The sequence below is a fragment of the Podarcis raffonei genome, chromosome 3 (assembly GCF_027172205.1).
Source record: "Podarcis raffonei isolate rPodRaf1 chromosome 3, rPodRaf1.pri, whole genome shotgun sequence".
Classification (NCBI taxonomy): Eukaryota; Metazoa; Chordata; class Lepidosauria; order Squamata; family Lacertidae; genus Podarcis; species Podarcis raffonei.
In genome coordinates this window covers 3,151,429-3,172,500 of record NC_070604.1, presented here as the reverse complement: position 1 = coordinate 3,172,500, position 21,072 = coordinate 3,151,429, and the positions used below count along the sequence as shown (strand labels likewise).

General features: G+C 42.6%; 1 protein-coding gene across 8 annotated transcripts in view; it reads left to right on the top strand.

Moving 5' to 3' along the window:
• Positions 1 to 21,072, top strand: part of EHBP1 (EH domain binding protein 1) — a 292,232-nt gene that overhangs the window by 201,507 nt on the left and 69,653 nt on the right. For 4 of the 8 annotated variants that reach the window (XM_053380363.1, XM_053380358.1, XM_053380355.1 and 1 more), the window contains 2 exons: positions 10,913 to 11,060; positions 16,968 to 17,081. In XM_053380363.1, the coding sequence (XP_053236338.1) occupies positions 10,913 to 11,060; positions 16,968 to 17,081 (262 nt within the window). The remainder of the gene's footprint in view (positions 1 to 10,912; positions 11,061 to 16,967; positions 17,082 to 21,072) is intronic. The other 4 variants (XM_053380361.1, XM_053380359.1, XM_053380356.1 and 1 more) reach the window with 3 other exon arrangements.

Genomic DNA, 21,072 nt, shown 5'->3' with positions numbered 1-21,072 from the left:
CCCCAGGTCCCATTTTTCTTAGTTGGTGTGCGTGTACATGTGTCCTGTTGCAGTTTTCTTTCCTCAAAGCACACTGTTGGGCAGGGTATTTTCCTACTCAAATAGTTGCAGTGTGTCTTGCACAAATATCAAGAAGCTTTTCAGTGTTTATTTCGACCTACAATTCAGTGGCTTTTCATTATATAAAGGCTGTTAAGCAAAAGTGACACAAAACGTTTCCCAGTGAATTGGAGTTGTGATGAAATAGTGCCACACTCAATAAACCAGGATGTGAACATATTTTCAGATTACATAGGTAATGGGGAACTATGTTTTTGCTGATCTGGTTATCAGTTTTGAAGGCAGAAACTCATGAAATGTTTTCATATTTCTTCTTTGTTCTGCTCTTGTTTAGACTTGTCTCTATATATTAAAATCCAAACATTCAACTCTTTTATTTTCATCAAGTATGCCCAGAATTTAGCAACTGAGATTTTGTTCGCTTCACGTATGTATTTTGTGGGTTATTCTAAAACTCAGTCAATAGAGAGGACAAAACAAACATGTAATCCCAAGAGTGATCAAAGATTTAATCTGACCAGATGGGACAAACTTGAGAAATTTTTTGACTTTCCACTCTGTTTTTAAAGAAGAGAGGCTGCTTTCCCTTACACCCTCCCTCCCCCTTTTCTTTGTTAGAAGCAGGAGAGATCAGGCCATCCCAAGAGAAATGAGCAGGTGTGGCCATTTACAAGCATGTCTGGTTATATTATAAACCAGCATAAGAAAAGTTTGAAATGGTTTGAAAAGATCTTCTAAACAGTTGTAATGTTTCATCCCAAATCCTATTTATGCAAACAAGAGCTGACCAAGCTTACACTAAAAATCCAGCCTGCCCAAACCTTTAAAGATCTTGTAATTTTTTTCTTAATTTCCCCCCCTCTTTGTTCTGTAGCATGTGAATAGGTACCTTTTTGGTAATCCTTGCCTCTGGACAAGAAGGAGAATTCTTTTGCCTTCTAAATGGCTAATAACAAAGCCGTTCAGGGTAGCAGTCAAGTTCTTTTTCTCAGCTGGATTATGTAATTGGGGCATGTCATGGACAATTTTGAGAGAGAGCTCTGTTAAATGCTTTCAATGTAATGCAGTGTAATATTTTCATTTTATGTTTAACACAGTAATTTTGATTTAATGAATATTATTTATATTTCTGTACCCTGAAGTTTTTTGGGGGTTTGTGTTAACATAAAACAAATGTTATGAAAGTTCGTAGGGCTTTTTGTGTAACTTTATATAATGCAGTGAAACATATTGATAATTAGTTCAAACTCAGCAAAATATTGTTAAAAAACAGAAACAAATACTTTTGCTGGAATTGTGGATTTGTTTTTTCTCTAATCCATTAACCACCTGGTCTTTGTTTTTTTCTTTAAAAGTGTTGTGGGCTTAAATGTTTTATTTTCTTGAAGGGATTATGAATAGATTAATCATCTCACTAACTGCGTTCTCACATTATAATTCACCTTCACCAACCCATAGCATCATTTTTGACCAAAGTAATGTCACTCACTGACATCTGCGGCAAGTACAAAAAGGACCCCCTAATGGCAGCCATTTTTATTTGCTTCTTAAGATCCAAAGGCTGCTGAAAGAACAATTGGATAAAGTTAAGAATTCGAGGGGCCTGATTTTCTTGTTCCTGTGAGATGAAACTTTAGTTCTTTTTCTTCTCATTCCCCTTAAAAGCAAAAGTCTGTTCGGGGGGATGTGGCTGTGTCAAAGCCGTTGGGATGCCACTGCTGATCACTTTAATTACTAGGACTAAGGAGGATAAAATTAAAAGTAGCACCATTGAAGCAGTGGAAGAAAGCTTGCCGAGATGTCGGTGAACTGTGAAATATAGAAATTGCATTCAAACACTTTTTTTCTATAAGAGGGAAACAAGGAATTATATTATTTATTCCTGAAGAGTTTGCCCGTAATGTTGTAGAAGTTTTACTACCTAGGGATTCATGTTGCTGAAATTTAGGCCATTACAAAGTGGGGTGGGGGAGACATACCAGGGTAAATTTTTATGTGCCATCTTTATGTATGAAAGACATGGGCAACACAGGAATTATTTACCTATAAGTGATTACTTTTGTAAAATACGGGTGCCATTTCAAACTTCAAATGGAGACAACAAAAGCAAATGTAAAGCGGAGGGAAATATCCTAGCACCCTTGATATAACGTATGCAGGTTTTTATCTGTTCTTTGTATGGCAAAATATTATTTTTTTTGCTCATCATAATGGAGCTTTCTGGAAATTAAATAGATTTTGTGTGAGGAGGCGATCTGTCTTTATAGCCCTATGTTGTGTTGTATGAGGTATTTTTTAGTGGTGTAGCAGAGGCCAGGGGGCTGTGACCCTAGGCGCAGAATATTGGGGGGCACAAGACAAGCCCCCTCTCTGCTCGCCCAGCCCCCACCGCTGATAGGCGGGCGCTCACGCAGCAGGCGGGGACAGGGCACAGAGGGTGCTCTTCACCCTTTGCGCCCTGTCCTCACCCAGCGGCGGGAGGGACGAGGGCTGGGTGAATGCACTCCATCCCCGCTTGCGTGGCACACACACACACACACACTGGGCACCTGTGGACAGCGCAATGCCCCTGTGTATCCCCCCCATCATATCCTTCTGCTGAAGGTGAACTTAGAAATTACCAGAGAACTGCCACCACTCCACATTTCTTTCTTCTTTCTGATAATGTTCATTGTGCTGTATCATGTAATGTGACATCATCATGAGGCCCCTCCTCTCATCCAGTACAGTTAGATAATTTTAGACTCCTGACTTAATGCTACTCTTTCCAGATGGCCATTTGTATTACCACACCAACTTCAAAAGGTAGTAAGCTAGCCCTTCTACTGGGGGGCGGGGCGCAAATTCCTTCCCTGACAGCACCATTGACTTTATCATTGCCTACCAGCCATGAGGAGAAGAAATATGCAGTGAAATGGCATCACCTAATATTTATGTTGTGGTTGTTTTGTTATACTAGATCAAAGTGTTTGTCAATTGCAAGATCTAGTTCTGCTCTATGTAATCAGCAGATTGCATATTGTGAATGCTGTCAGGAGTCCAGGTTCCCAGCTTGATAACACAGTAAGCGTAGGTAATTAAAAAGGAGGATTGATTGCAAATAGCTCCGGGAGGCTCTAACGAAGCCACCAACATTATCATTCAAGATAACCCTTCTGAAGACCCCTTCCGGTTGCTGCAGAATATATTGAACCGTCACCCCTTACATCTCTTGTTTTACTTCCTGTCTAGCAGCCCTCCCATTTGCCAACTCTTTGGACTTATTGGATCAGCCCCAGCCTCTTCCTGTTCTGAAAAACTATCTTGGTGTCTGTTCACGCCTGTTTGAGCTTCCTGAGAGCTTTGGCTGTGTTCCAGCCCGCTCTCAGTCGTTCCTTTGGCAACCAGCATTCCAATATCCGAGAGAAAGAGATATCAAACGCACTATTTCCGTATGATAAGATTGGGACCATTAAGATGGTAGCATCCAACACTGCAATTTCATTTGCATAACGTGCAGTGGAAATTACTCTTCCTCTCTTGTCACCTGCAATCCCCCACCCCATGTCCTCAGAATGTGTTCCCAGTGGGATGGGAGACCCTTCAAAGCAAATGGGGACAGGGCACAGGTGGGAGGGAAGGGAAGGAAGAGACCCTTGTGCTGTCCAGTGTTGGATACAGCCCAGAAACTGCTGAACTCTGTTTTACTTACAGTGTCTTAACCAACGTGATATAAGTCATAATGCGGGGAAGGGGGAAGGGGAAGAAATTCCAGGTGCTTGAAATGTGATCTATTCCAGGTCTAAAATGCATTCCCCAGGGACACTTTTTAACAGCAATTTATCAAAAGCAAGAGACACTATATGGCAGCCTTCCGCAATCTGGTGCCCTTCAGCTTTTTTGAACTATAGTTTCCAATATCGCTGAACAATGGCCATGGTGTCTGAGGCTGATGGAGTCCAAAATATCTGGTGGTTACCAAGTTGCGGAAAACTACTATAATGACTATCTTTATTTGATCTGTCCTCATACATAATTTTGTAGGGTGGTTGTTAGAAGGCCAACGGGGTAACTATGTTTTTAAAATTGTGTAGTTCAGGTACATTAATGGGAAGAGGTACTTGAATACCTAAGATTCATGCGATGTTCAGATATCTCTTTTGAACAGGCCCTCTGCAGACAGCAGAGTAATCAAGTCAATTCATGAACAACAACTGACAAGAGTGGAAAACTTCAGCAAGAAGAAACTTTCAGTAATATTTAAAGTAACATTAAAACTTTCCCCTACAACTTTGTATAGAAATGTTGGGATTCTGTAAGACATTGGCAGTAGCCAATCTACTGCAAGTTACTGGTTCTTCCTCCAAACTGAACCAACAATTTAGGAAGATAGGTGATTTTCCTTCTGTGTCAACTTCTCTATCATACTGGGCCATTAAGTGCTCCTGGTCAGTTGTTAAATAAATTTTATACTAACTCATTTAGACCAATGTGAACATTCATAGCAAGTCTATCCTTTTGTTGTTGCATTTATTTATTCCAAGTTTTTTATTCCCAGTTTGGTTGTTTGATGTTGTAGATCCATACATGCCAAGGGTCCAGGTAGAGATGTGACCTTTACTTTATAACATAAATATACAGAGTTGCAGTAAAACAGATTGAGGTATCAGTTGGTTGGCCATAAATGGAACTGAATTTGTAGTAGTTTGAATGTAGTGAGTAGATTAAATGTATATTTTTGATGGGATTGTTGCTGGATGTGCCTTTTCGAGTGTGAAAGCAAACAAATCAAATATGCAATTCTGCAACAGAGCTCCAAGGCCTGGGCAAAATTGTCTTTTTAGTGTTAGGACATTAGCAGAAAAGTAAATCAAGGCAATCTGATAGGGAAACAGTATTCTGTCAATCAGGCTCAAGATATTGTGCTGTGTCCATATACTTTGTTTACTGTAGGGTTTTATGAGTTGTAACCTGCCCATGCAAGCTGTTAATGAGGCTAAATCTTGCTGCTTGAGGATTGAATTACAGCACACCTCTGGGCTAATGGTTATAAACAGAAAGTCCCATTAGGGCTGCATTCTGATTCATTCATTTGCATTTTTCCTATTGTACCAAGAACAATGATGAGTAAATAGCTACAAACAAACAATTTACATGGAAATGGGTAAAATGTCCCTAATTAGTATTTTGTGTTTGTTTTATTACTGATTGCTTAAGCTAAAAACTGGTATGTTGCAGGACACTTAATGAGCAATGCCAGGTGTGGATTATTCCATGTCTTACCATTCTTTGTAAGAAACTTAAATTGCCAGTACTGTTTTTGCAGACTGCAACAACTTACTTGAAGGCCATCTACAAATACCTTAGGAGACATATCAATCAATTTTGGTCCATGATGTATCCTTTTTTTGTCACTGAATAATAGCCATTCAACAAATTAATGATTGGCATTTTTTATTACTTGGTTTGTTCAGTTGTGACTGTGCATTTTTCATTTAAAAACAGGTGTTTCTGTTACAGTTCACATGCTGCTGCTGCTTTTCTTTCTTTGTATGTATGTCTGCTTCTGTCATGTTTTCTGTTGCTTCATTGCAGTGACAAGATTTGCTGATTTGCTGTCCACGTTTTTGGGGGGGGCTTTGTTTTGGTGACATTGCACTAAAACAAGAATACGCTATCCCCAAATGCATATAATGGCTCCATAAGCTTGATATTTTGGCTATTTAGGGTGAACAAAGATTGCAACAAAGTTAAGGTGTGCTCACAAAAATTCAGCCCTTTGAAATAATAGCACAGGCACAGACTTTCTGCGCAACAGTGTTTGTCTAAAACCAAAACTTAAGGACACTTATTTCTCTGCCAGCCATTGTACTTGGATCTGGACTTTCTAAGCAAAACTTGATTGTATCTTACCCAGCAGTGCTAATCCAATGGCCTCACATAATATTTTGTAGCTGTCTGGAGTGCAGAGCATGAAAAGTGATATAAGGACAGGTTTGTGGGTACGTGTATGATTCTGCACATGGTACTTGAGCATTGATTCCTGAGAGTATTAATCTTGGAAGAGTTATAAACAAGGCAGTAGTGCATCATGCTAGGAATATGTGTGGATAGATAAAACACCCCCTTTTTTCAGCAGACAGCTCACTTTTAGAACAAGCAAAGGGCAGGACTAATTATAGGTAATGATAGATACTCAGATTCATTGATTGATAATATGAACTGAAATGAGAATTTAAACGTTCCAGTGTGGTGCTGGTGATTGTAACTCTTGGAAATTATTGTCAGGAAGAGCTTTTGCTAGACTACATTGTTAATGATTTGGGGTTTTATCCAGACCTTGAGCTAACAGCCATCTGTTTGCTCAGAGTCTGGATAGGACCCTTTGTTTCTGGTAAATTGGGCTTAGAGCCAAGTTCTTGCTTGTGCTACTTCATCTATTTGTAAGGTGTGTTAGTCTTACAGTCATTTAAACATTTTAAGTCTGCTTGATGGACTCTTGAAAAATAATGATGGAGCTACATTTTTGGCTCCTTGCTATGCATGTAACAGGTTGGAGTGAATTTGTTCTAAAAAACAGTTGCATCCTCATTTCAGAAGCCTAAATGTAAAAGACTTAATGCAATAATCCTTTATTCAGCTTACTGTAGGACAAGAGATACACAGCTGTTTGATCAGTGGAACAACCACTGTATCCAGTACACCAGGGGTTGGCAAACTAAGGCCCGGGGGCCGGATATGGCCCATTGGGCTCGTAAATCTGGCCTGCGGACCCTGTCACCCACTCGGTCAGTCCCTGCTCTAAAGTGGCATGGTGCAGAGAGCTTGCCACGCGGGGGCTGACTTCTGTGATGCTGGTACAGCTTTGGATTGGCTGCAGGAAGCTCCTGCAGCCAATCCAAAACTGCAGACGCCTCTGGGCGACGCCCCTTCCTTCCCGCTGAGGCGGCCGCATATGGCCAAGAGCCAAGCGGGAGGAAGCAGCGGGGAGGCTGCCTCCACCGCTGCCCAGGCCAGTGGCATGGGCTCTGTGCCCCACAGACCCCTGGTCAAGGCAGACGACGACGCTGCCAAAGGCGAGGCAGTGGCTGCAACGTGAATGGTGGCACGGGGGGTCCCTTCAGGAGAGGGGGGTCCAGCCCCCCACAAGGTCTGAGGGAAAGTGGACCAGCCCCCTCCTGAAAATGTTTGCTGACCCCTACAGTACATCCTCATGCTTGGAAGAAAGGAAAAACACTACCAGGAAATACAAAAACAGTAATTGTGTCCATAGCATTCTTAGAAATACTGCCACAATCCAGCAGCCAGAGCAAGTGCCACATGCCGCCTACACATAGAGAAAGTCAATTAATTTAGGGTTGCCATATATCCGGTTTTTCCTGGACATGTACTTTTTTTCAGGGTAAAAATTTCTGGTTTTTAATTTTTTTGCGAAATGTCTGGATTTTTTAAATGCTCTTATGACATCACAGTAAATAGAAGAAGATGTGGGGAGTGGAGGCAACATGCTTCGAGCAGCTGTGCTTTGTTTTGAAGGCGCACGGCCTAAACTTAAAATCAGGTTTTTTTAAAAAATTGTTCTTTTAAAAGTTGAAAGCAGTTCTGAGAGAGAGGCGCATGCCGGGGGGGAAAGCATTGTGCTGCAGCGGCCTTGGCTCAGAGCACGCCAGGAGCACCACGGAAGATCGGAGATGGAAGTTTGAGCCCTACCAGGGGATGTGGGAATATGCCTCCATTCACTTTTTCATGCTGAGCAAAAGAAGTTGTGGCGGAGGCAAAAGTAAGGGAGCAGTAGGGTCTGAAACCCACACTGCAAATACAGTGGTTAGAGTCCTCTAACAATTTCGCTACCACATAAGGCATCATAGGTCATCCCCACTCACCCACCTTCCCAGCCAGCTCCAAGGCTGAGGCTTAGGTGCTAGGAGCACAGGGGCTGGAGGAGGAGCCTGAGCCTAGGTCAGGCATGTCCATAGTCCATTTTGGGGGACCATTCCGGCCCACTGGTCGGTTTAATCTGGTCCCCACAGGCAGTTCCTACCCTCATCAAATCTGGCCCTCTTTGAAAAAAGTTTGGACACCCCTGGCCTAGGTGTTATATATTGTATCCTGAAGGTCCTTGGTTCAGATCCGGCAAACCCATGCTACAAAAAGGAGGAGAGGTCCCCAATACTCAAGCATACCTGAGCCAGTCAGGAGAATCACATATGGCAATGTCAAAACCTTTATTGAACAGCATCTGAGATGAAGGGTATCCTGAATGGGAAAGACAAATGTGTGGGCAATTCTAGAAGGAAGTATGTACAGTGGCTTGGCAGGCAGCAGGGTAGCAGATCCAGTGTTCCTTATGGCACCAGCAACCAGGGGAATCCTATGCTCTGTCAGGGCAACATGGGCAAAGCAGTCAGCAATTTAAACAAAAAATAAAAAACCCAGCTGCCTATTGAAAACTTTCCTACATATAGAAAGCTGAACCGGAACAGTTTCCACTAATACAGTTTTCTGTAACCCAGTGGTGGAAAACGTCTAGACCATGAGCCTAATCTGGCCTTCTAGGCCACTCAATCTGGTTGGCCATGCATGTCCCAGTGAGCCCTGCCAACCTTCCAGTCATTGTACATCACATCTTTAGGCAACTTTCTTGCCTGATTACACCCAAGCAAGTGCCTTCAATGCTGATCAGAACTACTGGGCTTCAATTGGGACTTTTCTGAGAACCCCCATTGCACTGCTGTGTAAGCACTGCCCACAAGATCTGGCAGTGGACAGATCCTGGCCAGTCTAGTGGAAAAGGAACAACAGAAACTGCTGTGCTCCTTTTGCTAATCTTACTAACATTCCAATTGTTTACCTATCTACTCTACTTCTCACTGCGTTCAATGGAATTTACTTCCAGGTAAGCATGTATTCTATAATGTTCTATAAAGACCCACTCTGTGAAGCGGAGTATATCATAGAATCCAGAGGCACCACCTTGGGCCAAAGGTGCATGCTTGATGTTGTATGCGTCATGTGCATTGTCAGGAGGAGGCGCATTGTTGGAAGGAGCCCTTGCCTGGCGCCATGCAGCTTCAATTGTCATGGCTCCTCCTCTCTTGCACTCAGGAGGAGCCTGCCTTTGATGCTGTGCCATACTCAGCTTCGCAGTTTGGCCTTCTCCATCCCCTCAATATTTGGGTGTTGAGCCCACTGGTAAGGAATATTGGGGGTGCTGATGACACCTCCCCCACCTAGAGTTGGCGCACCTGATAGAATCGTAGGATTGTAGAGTTGGAAGGGCAGCATCTAGTCCAGTCCCCTGCAGTGCAGGAAATCTCAGCTCAAGCATCCATGACAGATGGATCCATCCAGCCTCTGCTTGAAAACCTCCAAGGAAGGAGAGTCCACAATCTCCCAAGGGAGTCCATTCCACTGTCAAACAGCTCTTAACTGTCAGAAAGTTTTTCCTGATGTTTTGTTGAAATCTCCTTTCTGGTAACTTGAATCCATTGGTTCAAGTCCTACCCTCCAGAGTAAGAGAAAACAAGCTTGCTCCATCTTCCAGATGTGTGCGCGCATGTGTGTGTCCAGAAAAGAGAAAGCAGAAAGTGTGAGTGTTTTTGCTTGTGGGACACGAGGATCATTCTTGGACTTCTGCTGTTGTGGGGCCTGGGACTAGGAGGATCATGTTTGGAAGGCTGTGTGTGCTCAGTTTTTGAATGTATTTTAGTTTTATTTGGCTTTATTCCATTTGAGTGAATTGTGTTTCTTTATTTTGCTTTATTTGTTCTTTTTTACTTCTTACCTTTTTCTGCTTTGTTTTGCCCTGCCCAACACTGGAATGCAGTCCTTGGAAGGTTAATCACATTTGAATCTGGCACTCCAGCTAAAAGAGATTCCCTATACCTGCCACAATTTTGTTCAGGTGTTGGAGAAGGGTGCTGAAAAGGGGCTTACATAACACATACCTTTACCTGGAGTGTGTTTAATTCTCTCTGACACTTGGCCAGGATGATATAGTCCACCAGGCTCACTCTAGAATGAAAGAATTTACACTGGTAATTTGATTATTTCCTTGAGTAATGTATATCTTTCAAGTTAATTGTGTGTTAATGTTTTTATCCCAGCCTTCCTCCATATGCAATGTTCATCATTTGGGGTTTCCATTCAAGTATTAACCAAGTCCTGATTTGCTTAACTTAAGAGAAGAAACCTTCAGAATATTCCTCTGTTACAGGCAGATATTTTACATGTACTTATTCTGTCAAACAGGAATTTCAAAACAAATGTATTTTTCCATAACAAGCTTTAAAATGTTTTTGTTCCTCCAAAGTGGGAAGATCTTAGTATCCATAGCTGTCCTTATTTTAAATACTGATTTAGTAGGGATTGTTAGAAAATAAAATTTCAGCTTAGTGTATTTCCATTTTGCACCAGTATCAATCTTAAATAAGAGTGAACCTACTAATATAAATGGAGCTTCTTTCTGATACCGGGGCTGAACGGTAATTCTTTCCATTCATTATTTGACTGTGTACATCTCCTTTTAAAGATGTATTAGCACTTTGAAATCAGTAAGACTTGAACATACTGTGGTGTTGCATGGTGGCCATAAGTTTTGGGTACCTATCAGCCTCAGATTACATTTTTATAAACCAGTTAATTTTTTAAAGATCTAATACAATAATTGGAGAAATTATTAGGGTTAAAAAAAAACCTGATTCCAGGATGGCTCTAAAAAGTGTTTTGTTGACACCCAACTGATATGGAGCTTCCTATTTATACCATGGGCCAAGCACCATGCTGTAAACCAGTTACTATCATGATGATCAGATTGAGAATGAAATTGCATTTCTGTCAATTACTGAGTTGGCAACTGTTCAATATATCTTAGCAGCAAGATGAAGAGCGGCGTCGGCAGCTGAGAGAGAGAGCTCGTCAGCTAATAGCAGAAGCTCGATCTGGAGTGAAGATGTCAGAACTTCCTAGCTACAGTGAAATGGCTGCAGAAAAGTTGAAAGAAAGGTCAAAGGCATCTGGAGGTGAGTTAAGAAACCTTGTAGCTCATTCCTATGGCAACGCAGAAACCTGAGGAAGACCTTCTTGAAATTTGCTTTTATTCAGACTTCAAATGAGCTTACTGGTAATTTTTGTTCACCAAATACACGTATCTATAGATATATGCTATATCTCTTAATTTCACACAGTCAGAAGAATAGCGCTTCTCCTCACAACTTGAATAAAATTATTGAGCTAGATGTAGCCAGAACTATTGTATTTGAGACCAGGGATGTATCAGAACAACTGATTCAGATAGTAGGCTTCAGGTGTGTCCAATTAAAACAGAGCAAAGCTTTGTTAGGGAAATACCCCTTGGGGCGAGTTTACACAACTTGATGTGTAGTGGGACAATTCACTTCAGAACACGTGTGTACAAAAGGCTCTTGTTTAACTAAATGAAGCTAGTTCCACTAGGAGAAGAAGAATGTCCCAAGTTTAGGCACAGACAAAGACTTTCTTTGTCTTGGATACAATGATCACAGGGCCTGGTTTTGATTTATTGATAATTGTTTTATGATGGTTACCCATCCTGAAAGTCATGTGTTAAGATGGAAAGGGGGAATATACATATAATTAATTAATTTGAGAACACCGTTCTTTAATGTTTCTGTGAAACATTGTGGCAGCAGATCATTAGAGTAAATGATCTGCAACACCTTTGCAAGTATAAAGTTCTATGATTCTTTTAGTATCTTTTTAGGGCTATACCAAAACATAGGTGCAGCAGCTAATCCTATTTGCTTCCATGCAGCCTTTAATAGCTTGTTCAACAAATCTTTATTAAATGTTTTGGACAAGACCTACACTTGGCATAATGTTAGCATTTTGCAGGAATTTGACAGTCCAAATTCAGCAGCAAAATGCACAGGGATTTAAGTTACTTGAGTATGAACAAGTCAAGCAGTAGTTGTAGATGCCACACGTGTGTAATTTCACATCTCTTTTTGCATTTTTCATCTCAATTTAGTATGTTAATTTTATTATTGTCTGTGCTGATTTCATCCCCATTTCTCTACCCCCCCCCCCGCTACTTCTTTCTTCACATTTTTAAAAATAAAATTTAATAGTACCTAGGTTGCAGGCTTTTTTATCTTTAATTTTGGCCACCGGTTAAATTGCCAAGGGAAATTGAATATTTTTCTATTGTTTTCCCCCTCTAGACTTGTCCTTGTCTTTACTGAATTTGTAAGCACTCTCAGAGATAATCTTTTATTTGGCACAAGCACAAAAGGTCTTATAGCTTCCTTCTCTTCTTTTGTCTTGATTTTGAATGAGGCACTTTAAAAAGGGGGTGAAGCTCATTTGGCATTTTTGGTAAGATTTAACTCCCCTCAAAACATATTTAGTTGATCATGACTTATGAGCTATTTCAAACACTGTTGCTTGTCTTCATTGTAGTGCTAAGGGAGTCGTTTCACCAGGGCAACATGGGGAGGAGGGGATATACACCTAAAATACTTTAAGTGTGCATTTAGAACATATGTTTGTAGATCTTCTTGCCTGATCATCTACTTGCCATGTGTGTCCATCAGCTGTCAGATTTCCCCCCTGCTCATATCAGTGCAACACAACTATATTTATATCCTGCTGTTGCTCTGTGGCAGTAGAAGGCCAGTGTATGGCTGCTAATGGATATTGTTGCCTCCCACCTCAGTCTCCAAGTGGTGTGAGATTCCAGGGGTCCCAGGCGCTTACCCAGGGTTCATGTTTCCTTTGGAATGAGGCAGAGTGGAAGACTGTGGTGTCTTTATGAGATATGGTTTATTTACACATATATACAACTTAGCATGGAGGAGTTCACAGCATTAACACCCCAAGAGGGCCTTGCTTCCGCCATAGCCTCAGCACAACATTTACCTTGGTAAGTCTACATTTGGTGAAGAAGCACATAAACTGCTTTCGGAAAACCAAATAATTTTAATTTTACCTTCTGAAGGTGTCAGGTAATGCTGAATAATAATAAAAATTAAAAACTATTAATATGTAATACAACTACAAGTCTTGGCAATCATTTTAAACCATTTCAATGCAACTGTACACACATTTAACTAAATTATATTAATCTAACCAAAATATCTTTTGAATTCCCAAATAGTACTCCTCATTTTTGGAATATAAAAATTCAACACAAGTCTGCTATTTTTTTGAATAATATATTAAAGATAAGGGCACACATTTATACCCTTTCCTCTGTACTCATTCTGAGTGTTCAATACAATATACCCCATTACATCTGTGTAGAACTTGCTTATTTGTCTGTTAGTTTCAGTGTTGACATTGACAACATTGATCTTCCCAGCTTTCATTCTCCCCACAGATAGCACCAGTTTATCTCATTGTGTTATTTCCATGACTGACTCAGTGCCTAGTGCTGCAGCTCAGCACAGTTCTGCTTCAAAGTTGTGACCACCTACTGCTATGGCCTATTATCATAGAGGAAGAGGATGACCAAGATGTTAAAGGGTCTGGAAACCAAACTTTATGAGGAACAGTGGAGGGAGTTGGGTATGTTTTGTTTGGAAAAGAGGAGACTGAGTGGTGATACAATGGCCATCTTCAAATATCTGAAGGGCTATCAAATGGGAAATGGTGTAAGCTTGTTTTCTCGTGTTCCAGAGGCTAGGACCCAATCTAATGGCTTTAGATTATAAGAAAGGAGATTCTGACTAAACATTAGGAATAACTTTCTGACAATAAGGGCTGCTAGGCAATGGAACAGAGTCTGGTAGGAAGTTGTGGACTCTCTTCCATTGACAATTTTTAAGCAGAGTTTGGAAGGCCATCAGTCAGGAATGCTTTAGTTGTGATTCCTGCATCGCAGCGGGTTGGACTAGATGACCCTTTGGAGACCTTCCAATGCTACAATTCCACCTGGCATGCTCCAAACAAGCTAAATGGATTGACACTATAAACAGTTTAGTTAATGTGATGGTGCTGTTGTACAGAAACAAGCAAGTCAAGGAGAGATCAGATACATGGCACTCCTTGAGGAGTCAGCTTGTTCTTTAAGCTGGCAGAGTGCAATTTCTGCACATGGGAAATGTTCAGGTTTATAGACAGGGTGTGGATCCAGGTGACTGGAGACATACCAAGCAGTGTTCCAGAAGATAACCAGTAGATTCACAACCCTCTCTTGAGACCTGCAGTTTTATAGTTTCAGCAGAATGGCTTATAGTAAGGCTTGTACCCATATTTGGTGGTACCATGTTTTTACTCCTAAGATGTTGTCTGAATACTTTAGAGAAAATTATGAGTTTGTCCTGTTTCTAATTTTGCCATTTTGGAGGTTTACTGAAGAAAAAAGAGATGGGCGACTTTCCCCAAACTTTCCCTGTTTAAACTCAAAACTGATGGGAAATCTCCCAGCCAAAATCAGGAGATCATAGACAATGGCAGAGGAAGGGGGGTGGGTCGCCCTGGGTGCAATCTCTGAGGGGGGTGACAAGAAGGCTCCCCAGGGGGGCTCGCCCTACTGCCCCCGGCCGCTGCAGCCACATGCGGAGGATCCTCCGCTCACGACTGCAGTGGCGGTGAAGGGATCCCACCACCATCCACACGGTGCTCAAGTGGCGCCGTCGGCAAGCTGCCCGGCTGCGCATGCGCGCGCAGTACGTACAACGCATGCACGTGTGTAGCCCCATGCATGCGCATTACATACATTGCACGCACATGCACCGCTGGACGGTTTGCCCCGACACCCCACACTGGATGCTGGTAAGCCCCCCTTCGCCCCTGATCACAGATCATTTTCTAAAATGAAAAGGGGGGGGGGTGTATGGAAAAAAATATTACATTCCTCCCTTCCAGCCCTGGCCCTCCCACCAGCCCTTCCCTTCCATATTGTGCCCAAAATTGTCAAGTTGGATCTGCAATTATATGAGAAGGCACAAAATCATGTTCTAAGGTGATATGAAAGGCAAAATCAGACTTCAAATTTGAGTGCTGCACGTAATAGGTTTTATTCAATGTAGCACTATTCTAGTGACTCAAAGCTTTCTCCTTGCACAATGGAATGTTCTCCCTTTCTACTCCTGTGTTCCATAAATCTGTCCAACACACCAGAGCAGATTTGGGAGTGGCAACAGGCATGTGCAGGAGGAATAGAAGGGGCAAATCCAATTGTGATGTAAAAGGTGTAAAAGACAAGTCAGCTAGAAGAAAGCACCTTGAGTTTACAAGGTCCAAACATTAGAATGTTCACCAATATTCAAAGATAAAGTGAAACCTTCTAGAATATAGGGGCACCCTTTCATGACAAGTATTGTAAGGTCATCAGTGTCATAGCAAATGCCAGCAGACCCCCATAAAAACAAAAGAGGAACCCTCTTGGATCAGACCAAAAGCCCATTTGGTCCAGCACCCTGTTCTCTCAGTGCCCAGCCAGATGCCTATAGAAAGCCTCCAAATAGAACCCAAGTGTAATAGCAGTTTCCCCACTGGGTTTTCAGAGGCACACAGCCCCTAACAGCAGAGGCAGAACATGGATAGTAGCCTCTGACAGCCTTCAATTTCTCTAATTCTCTTTTAAATCTATGTTAAAGTTGTTGGCTATAACTACATCTTGTTGTAGTGAATTACATAGTTTAGCTAGGTGCTGTGTACTACCTTTTATTTGTCCTGAATCCTCCAACATTCAACTTCATTAGATGACCTCAGGTTCTCTTACTATATGAGAGAGAGATTCTTTCTATCTACTTTCTGTACACCAAGTAGCACTTAACATGTTATTCCTAACAGGGAAAAGCTACACAAAATGCTTAGGCATATTTTGTGTCCAAGAAAGCACAGCAACCAGTCATGTCCCCAAAAACAATAATAAAACCTCCTTGAAGCTATTTGAAGATTATTCCAAGTACATCAAAAATAAGGTTAGGGTCAGAACTGTTGAGGCTCAGAAAGAAAGAAATCTTCAGGCTAGATTCATCACTGTGATGAGACACTCAGCTGCACATTGACCTCAGCGAGATCTGAGCTCTTCACTCCAGGTGGAAATAATGCTTTGTGTGTCAGACAATCCAAAAGTCATGCATGCCCTAGAAGAATGGTTGTGAACATAATCTAAGCCTTCTGGATCAGGACAATCTAATGCAGCATCCCGTTGTCACAGTGGCCAACCAGATTGAAAGCAGCAGCAGCAACAACAATGAATACCAATCATATTCACTGGGTCGGTTTCCCTTCTGGACATGGGACAAATAAGCACACATTACCAATTTCCACTCCCTTTTCCATTTATGTCAGAATTCCATGTAGGGGTTCATTGCTTGGGGTGGGGTGCTTGTTAGCTAGGATGTCCTCTTTCTGAAGTCAGGGATAGCAGTCTAGGGACAGCTACTACTAATCCTGTCCTGAGCCAAATCTAAAGAAACTGCCCCTGGTGAACAGAGATCACTCTTTGTTCAGTGTCTGGTCCCCTATCTGGCAAATGAGTAGAAGAATTTACAGGGTAGCAAAATCTGTGTGCTCTTCCTCACAGCTGCAGCAATACTCTTAATCTGCACAGCGATTTATTCTTCTGTTTCACAGAACATAGGAATCTGTGATAGACTGATCCTATTGTCTACTCATAGTAGTAGCACAAACACGTGTAACTCCAGTAGGTGCTTTAACATCCTGTCCACTTGGCTGAGCAGTAAACTTGAATTTAAGCTAACAATGCACAGCTTTGCATGTTTACAAACAGGATGTATATACAGTGTGTGTGCAACTGATATTTTCTTTAAAGAACATTATTTTTCTATGTACCAATTGCTACATTTCAGTGACTTTTTCCATTTCTGTGTCATAAATGATGAATGTGTTCAGTTGACACTAAAAGTTTTCATTGATGTGTTGTGGTGCATGTACAGGATGAAAAGCACTAACTTTGTTATGACATGTTCCCACAGATGAGGGTGGAAATGATAATATTGAGGTAGTTACTAATGAGGAGATTCCTGAATGCACTGTTACTGCCGGTGAAGATCAACATACTAACCTAGAAAATGACCTTGATTCTGATGGTAATTAAACTAATGGCTATTTTGTGTCTTTTGCATGACTAACACCAGTTTCCTCATCAGTGCCTTTTGTAATATGTCAGCCTAGTATTACATCTGTTTGGGACCTTTATAACCCTTGGATTAATTTATCTTTCATGAATGCCTTCTCTGCATGATTAGTATGGTTTCAGTTAACAAGAAAATGATTGATTATTAAAGAATTTAATATATGTTTCTAATATCTCCAAAATGGCGAAAGAATTAACAGAATATCTTTTTTTGTTCTGCATATGTAGTTATTTTAAGTTAATTTGAACTGGACAGTATTGTTACCGGCAATAATTTATGTAGGTTTTATGACTGAGTGATTTGCAAAATGAAAATGGTGGCTAATGGCAAAGGCTGAAGCCCTGTGTACATTTACTTGGCAGTAGGCCCCATATTATTAAGGCTATACATCCACATTATGAATAATCTAAAGCAGGGATCAAAATGAGCCTCTGTTGATTAGAGAGGAACTCCCCCATCTCACATGGACAGGGAGAATTCCCATAATCATAGCAGAATCTTTTAAAGTCTGCTATAACTTATGGTTACCAGATTTTTTTTCAATGGAGTCAGTAGTGGGGATGGTGAGGCAAAAGACCCTGGGCCCAAGCACACGTGCATATTGTATGAAGGTGCAAAGCCCTTCTTTCGCACCCTGTGAAACATAAATGCACAGTTTTTAAAAAAACTGGGCAACGGCCGGCCGTGACTCCCGAGCCTCCCCCGATCTGTCAAAACAAAGGGGGAAGGGGGCAGGAGATCTTTACCGCCGACATCCCTGGTTCCCCTTCGGCAGTGGCGGTGGCAGTCAGCAGCCCGGAGCCAGTCTAGTAGTGCAGTTGGCTCTGGCTGGCTTCAGGAGCAGCTCACTGCTGTGGCAACTGCCATTCCCCCCCCCCCCGGAAGTCCCCATATGATCTGTTGTGCACAAGACACATGATATGGGGACTTCCAGAGAGGAAAAATGGCAGTTGCCACGGCGGCGAGCAGCTCCTGAAGCCAGCTAGAGCCAACTGCACTACCAGGCTGGCTCCGGGCTGCTGAGGCTGCCGCTGCCACGTTTCCCGGGGACAGATTTGCAAATCGGGGGACATTCCGGGGACAGAATTTGTCCAGGGACAGATTTGCAAATCCGGGGACGTCTGGTAACCCTACTATAACTATGCTATAGTTGATTATAATGATGGCAACAAATCCTAGTATTTGTTCATTTTCTCCTCAAAGTGAGGATTGTTGCTTATGTCCATTTGTGTTCTGAAAGTAATAGCAGGAGACTTGTTTAGGCTAATTTAGGTTTATATTTACCACATCTGTCTGCTATAGAAGATCTATTTAATTTATTTCATGGGACGCTGGGAACAATGGATTGGGTATTTCCACTCACATGACCTCAGGTAGGAGCAAAGACTTGTGGGAAACAGGCACTTCCTCTTCAGTTTTTTTTCTCCTGCCTGACTCAGCAAGATGTTTATCCTGGCTCTCCTGCTTCTTCAGATAATTTTTCAGTTTTGATCTCATTTTATTGTTGCTTTCTCTTTGCTAGTTTTCCTTAGTTTTAGCAACTGTCTTGAGTCTTGCAAATACGTGTGTGTGTGTGTGTGTGTGTGTGTGTCCCCCTGTATATTGCAATCCTACAGGGTTGCTGAATATGCTCTTTTTTCTCATGCTCAGGCTCCGTTTTGCCATGCACCATTTTATTGATTGAATTTAAAGATAAGCAGAGGAAAATCCTACCCGAGGCTTTTCACACTCGCAGCTCACTTTCAGGGCCTCTGTTCAATTTATTTGTTGTGCTGGGGGGGGGGGGAGAAAGAAAAAAAGGGGGTGGGGAAGGACACCAAAAAAAGTTGACCGGTTCTTGATCTGAAGTTCCTAAATCGCTGTGTTGCTTACAAAAAATTCAAAATGGAGTCCTTAACCTCCATCAGGGAGGTTCTTCACATCGGCGATTCTCATCAATCTTTGAGAACCATACCTCCATGTTCAAATGCATTCAGATCACCAAAAGTATCTACGGTTCACCATAGACAAGCATCATTTTCAGTTCCAGAGTCTCCTGTTTGGTCTAGCCTCTTCTCCCCAAGTTTTCTCAAAGATAATAATCACCCTAGTAGCGCACCTGCACCTACAAGGCATTCATATTTAGCCATACATAGACGGCCTGCTCCTTTGGGCGACATCCCTTCAACAGGCTCATCTCCATTGGCACATCACCCTCGAAACATTACAATCTCATGGCTTCTTGAACAACTACAAAAAAAAGTTGCTTGACCCCATCACCAAGGATCATTCACCTAGGCGCCCTGCTAGATACAGTTCAAGATCTTGTGACTCTTTCACCAGAGCACATCAGCAAAATCTACGTAGCAGCAGCTGCAATCTTAAAGACAAAAAAAGACGACAGTCAAATGTCTGTCAATAATTCTAGGACTCTGCATGTCAGCCTCTCAGATTACGTGTTGGGCACCACGCAAGAACCCTACAGTGGTTTTTACTTTGGCATTATGGGCAATCATTCACAATTGCCCCAGGTCTTTGCTCTTATCTCCTCAACCCAAGCTGTCCATTTTGTGGTGGGTGCAAATCTCCAATCTTCAGAAATCATTCAGAAATCTGTGCAGCAGTCAGATAACCATGGACACCAGTTTACAAGGATGTCATTGTCAATAAATCTACACTCAAGGCCTGTGGTCAAGCTCAGAGGCCACTCACTCCATCAATTGACTAGAGTTGAGAGCAGCCAGACTGGCAAATGTTCACTGTCAGGGAACTGCCATCTGAGACTAAGGAGGTGAAAGGGCTCATGGAGGGTGAGAGAGACCATTCAGCGGAGGAGGGGACCAGCAGGGGGAGAAGTGGAGTTCCAAGGGAAAGTGAGTCGGAGGGAGGGCTCAGAGACACTTCAAGCGGGAGCAGCGGGGAGATTTCAGGACCTCCTGTAGGGACACCCACTCCTCGGCGGAAACTGTCACGCCGAGAGTCCAGAAGACGCGTTTCCGTTAAGGAGCTTTTATGCTGGAAGAAGTTCCGTAAACGCCCACTGTCCGATTCAACGAGCGATTGATGGAGTCATGTTTAAGGAGCTCCATCACAGACAGAGGTTTGGGGACTTAGCCAAACTCTGAGGGATTAGGATTTTACGCACAAGCAGCTCATCATCCCATCACAGCAATCGGACAGTCCCTGAAAGCAGCTTGTGCAGAGAGGCATCATGAGTAACCCAGCCGGAGCCGGAGGAGCAGCAGGAGCTGGAGAGGGTCCAAGCCTGGAAGAAAGGTACAGAGTGTTGGAACTCCAGCTAGCAATGCAAACGGCGAGGCTAGAAGAAAGGAGGGCGCAGGATGCAGAAAAGGCAAAAGGCGCTACACTAGCAAGAAAGATGCCAGGAATGGTGCAGAAGTTTGGGGGGGACCCCAGGAACTACCAAGCCTTTAGGACAGAGATGCAGTATGCTCTCGAACTGCAGTTTAATGACTTTCCCGACGAGGCATCGAGAGTGGCGTTTGTGATTGGCCATCTCGAAGGAGGGGCGAGAGATTGGGTCAGACCCCTGATGGCAGGGAATAGTGACATGCTGAAGGACGCGAGGAAGTTTTTTCGCGCCATGGATTTGATGTTTTCCAGCGAGATTGAACAGGGGCTGGTGCGCAGACAATTGATGGCGTGCAAACAGGGGAGCCGATCGGTTCGTGAGTACTGGACTGAGTTTACAATGTTGATACATAGATTGGGGTGGGACCTTTCGGCGGAACCCATTCAAATGCTCTTTGAAGAGGGGCTTTCTTCGGCGGTGAAAGATGAACTTTCCCGGGCGCCCAGGGCGGAGTCTATGGACCAGCTGACCAAATCAGCGCTGACCATTGGAGCACGCCAGGAGGCAAGAGCCTTGGAGAAGCGGGAGGGGAAAGGAGAGCGTTGGAGGGATTTCCGCATTCCAGAGATTCCAGAACCAAGTTTCCCGCCA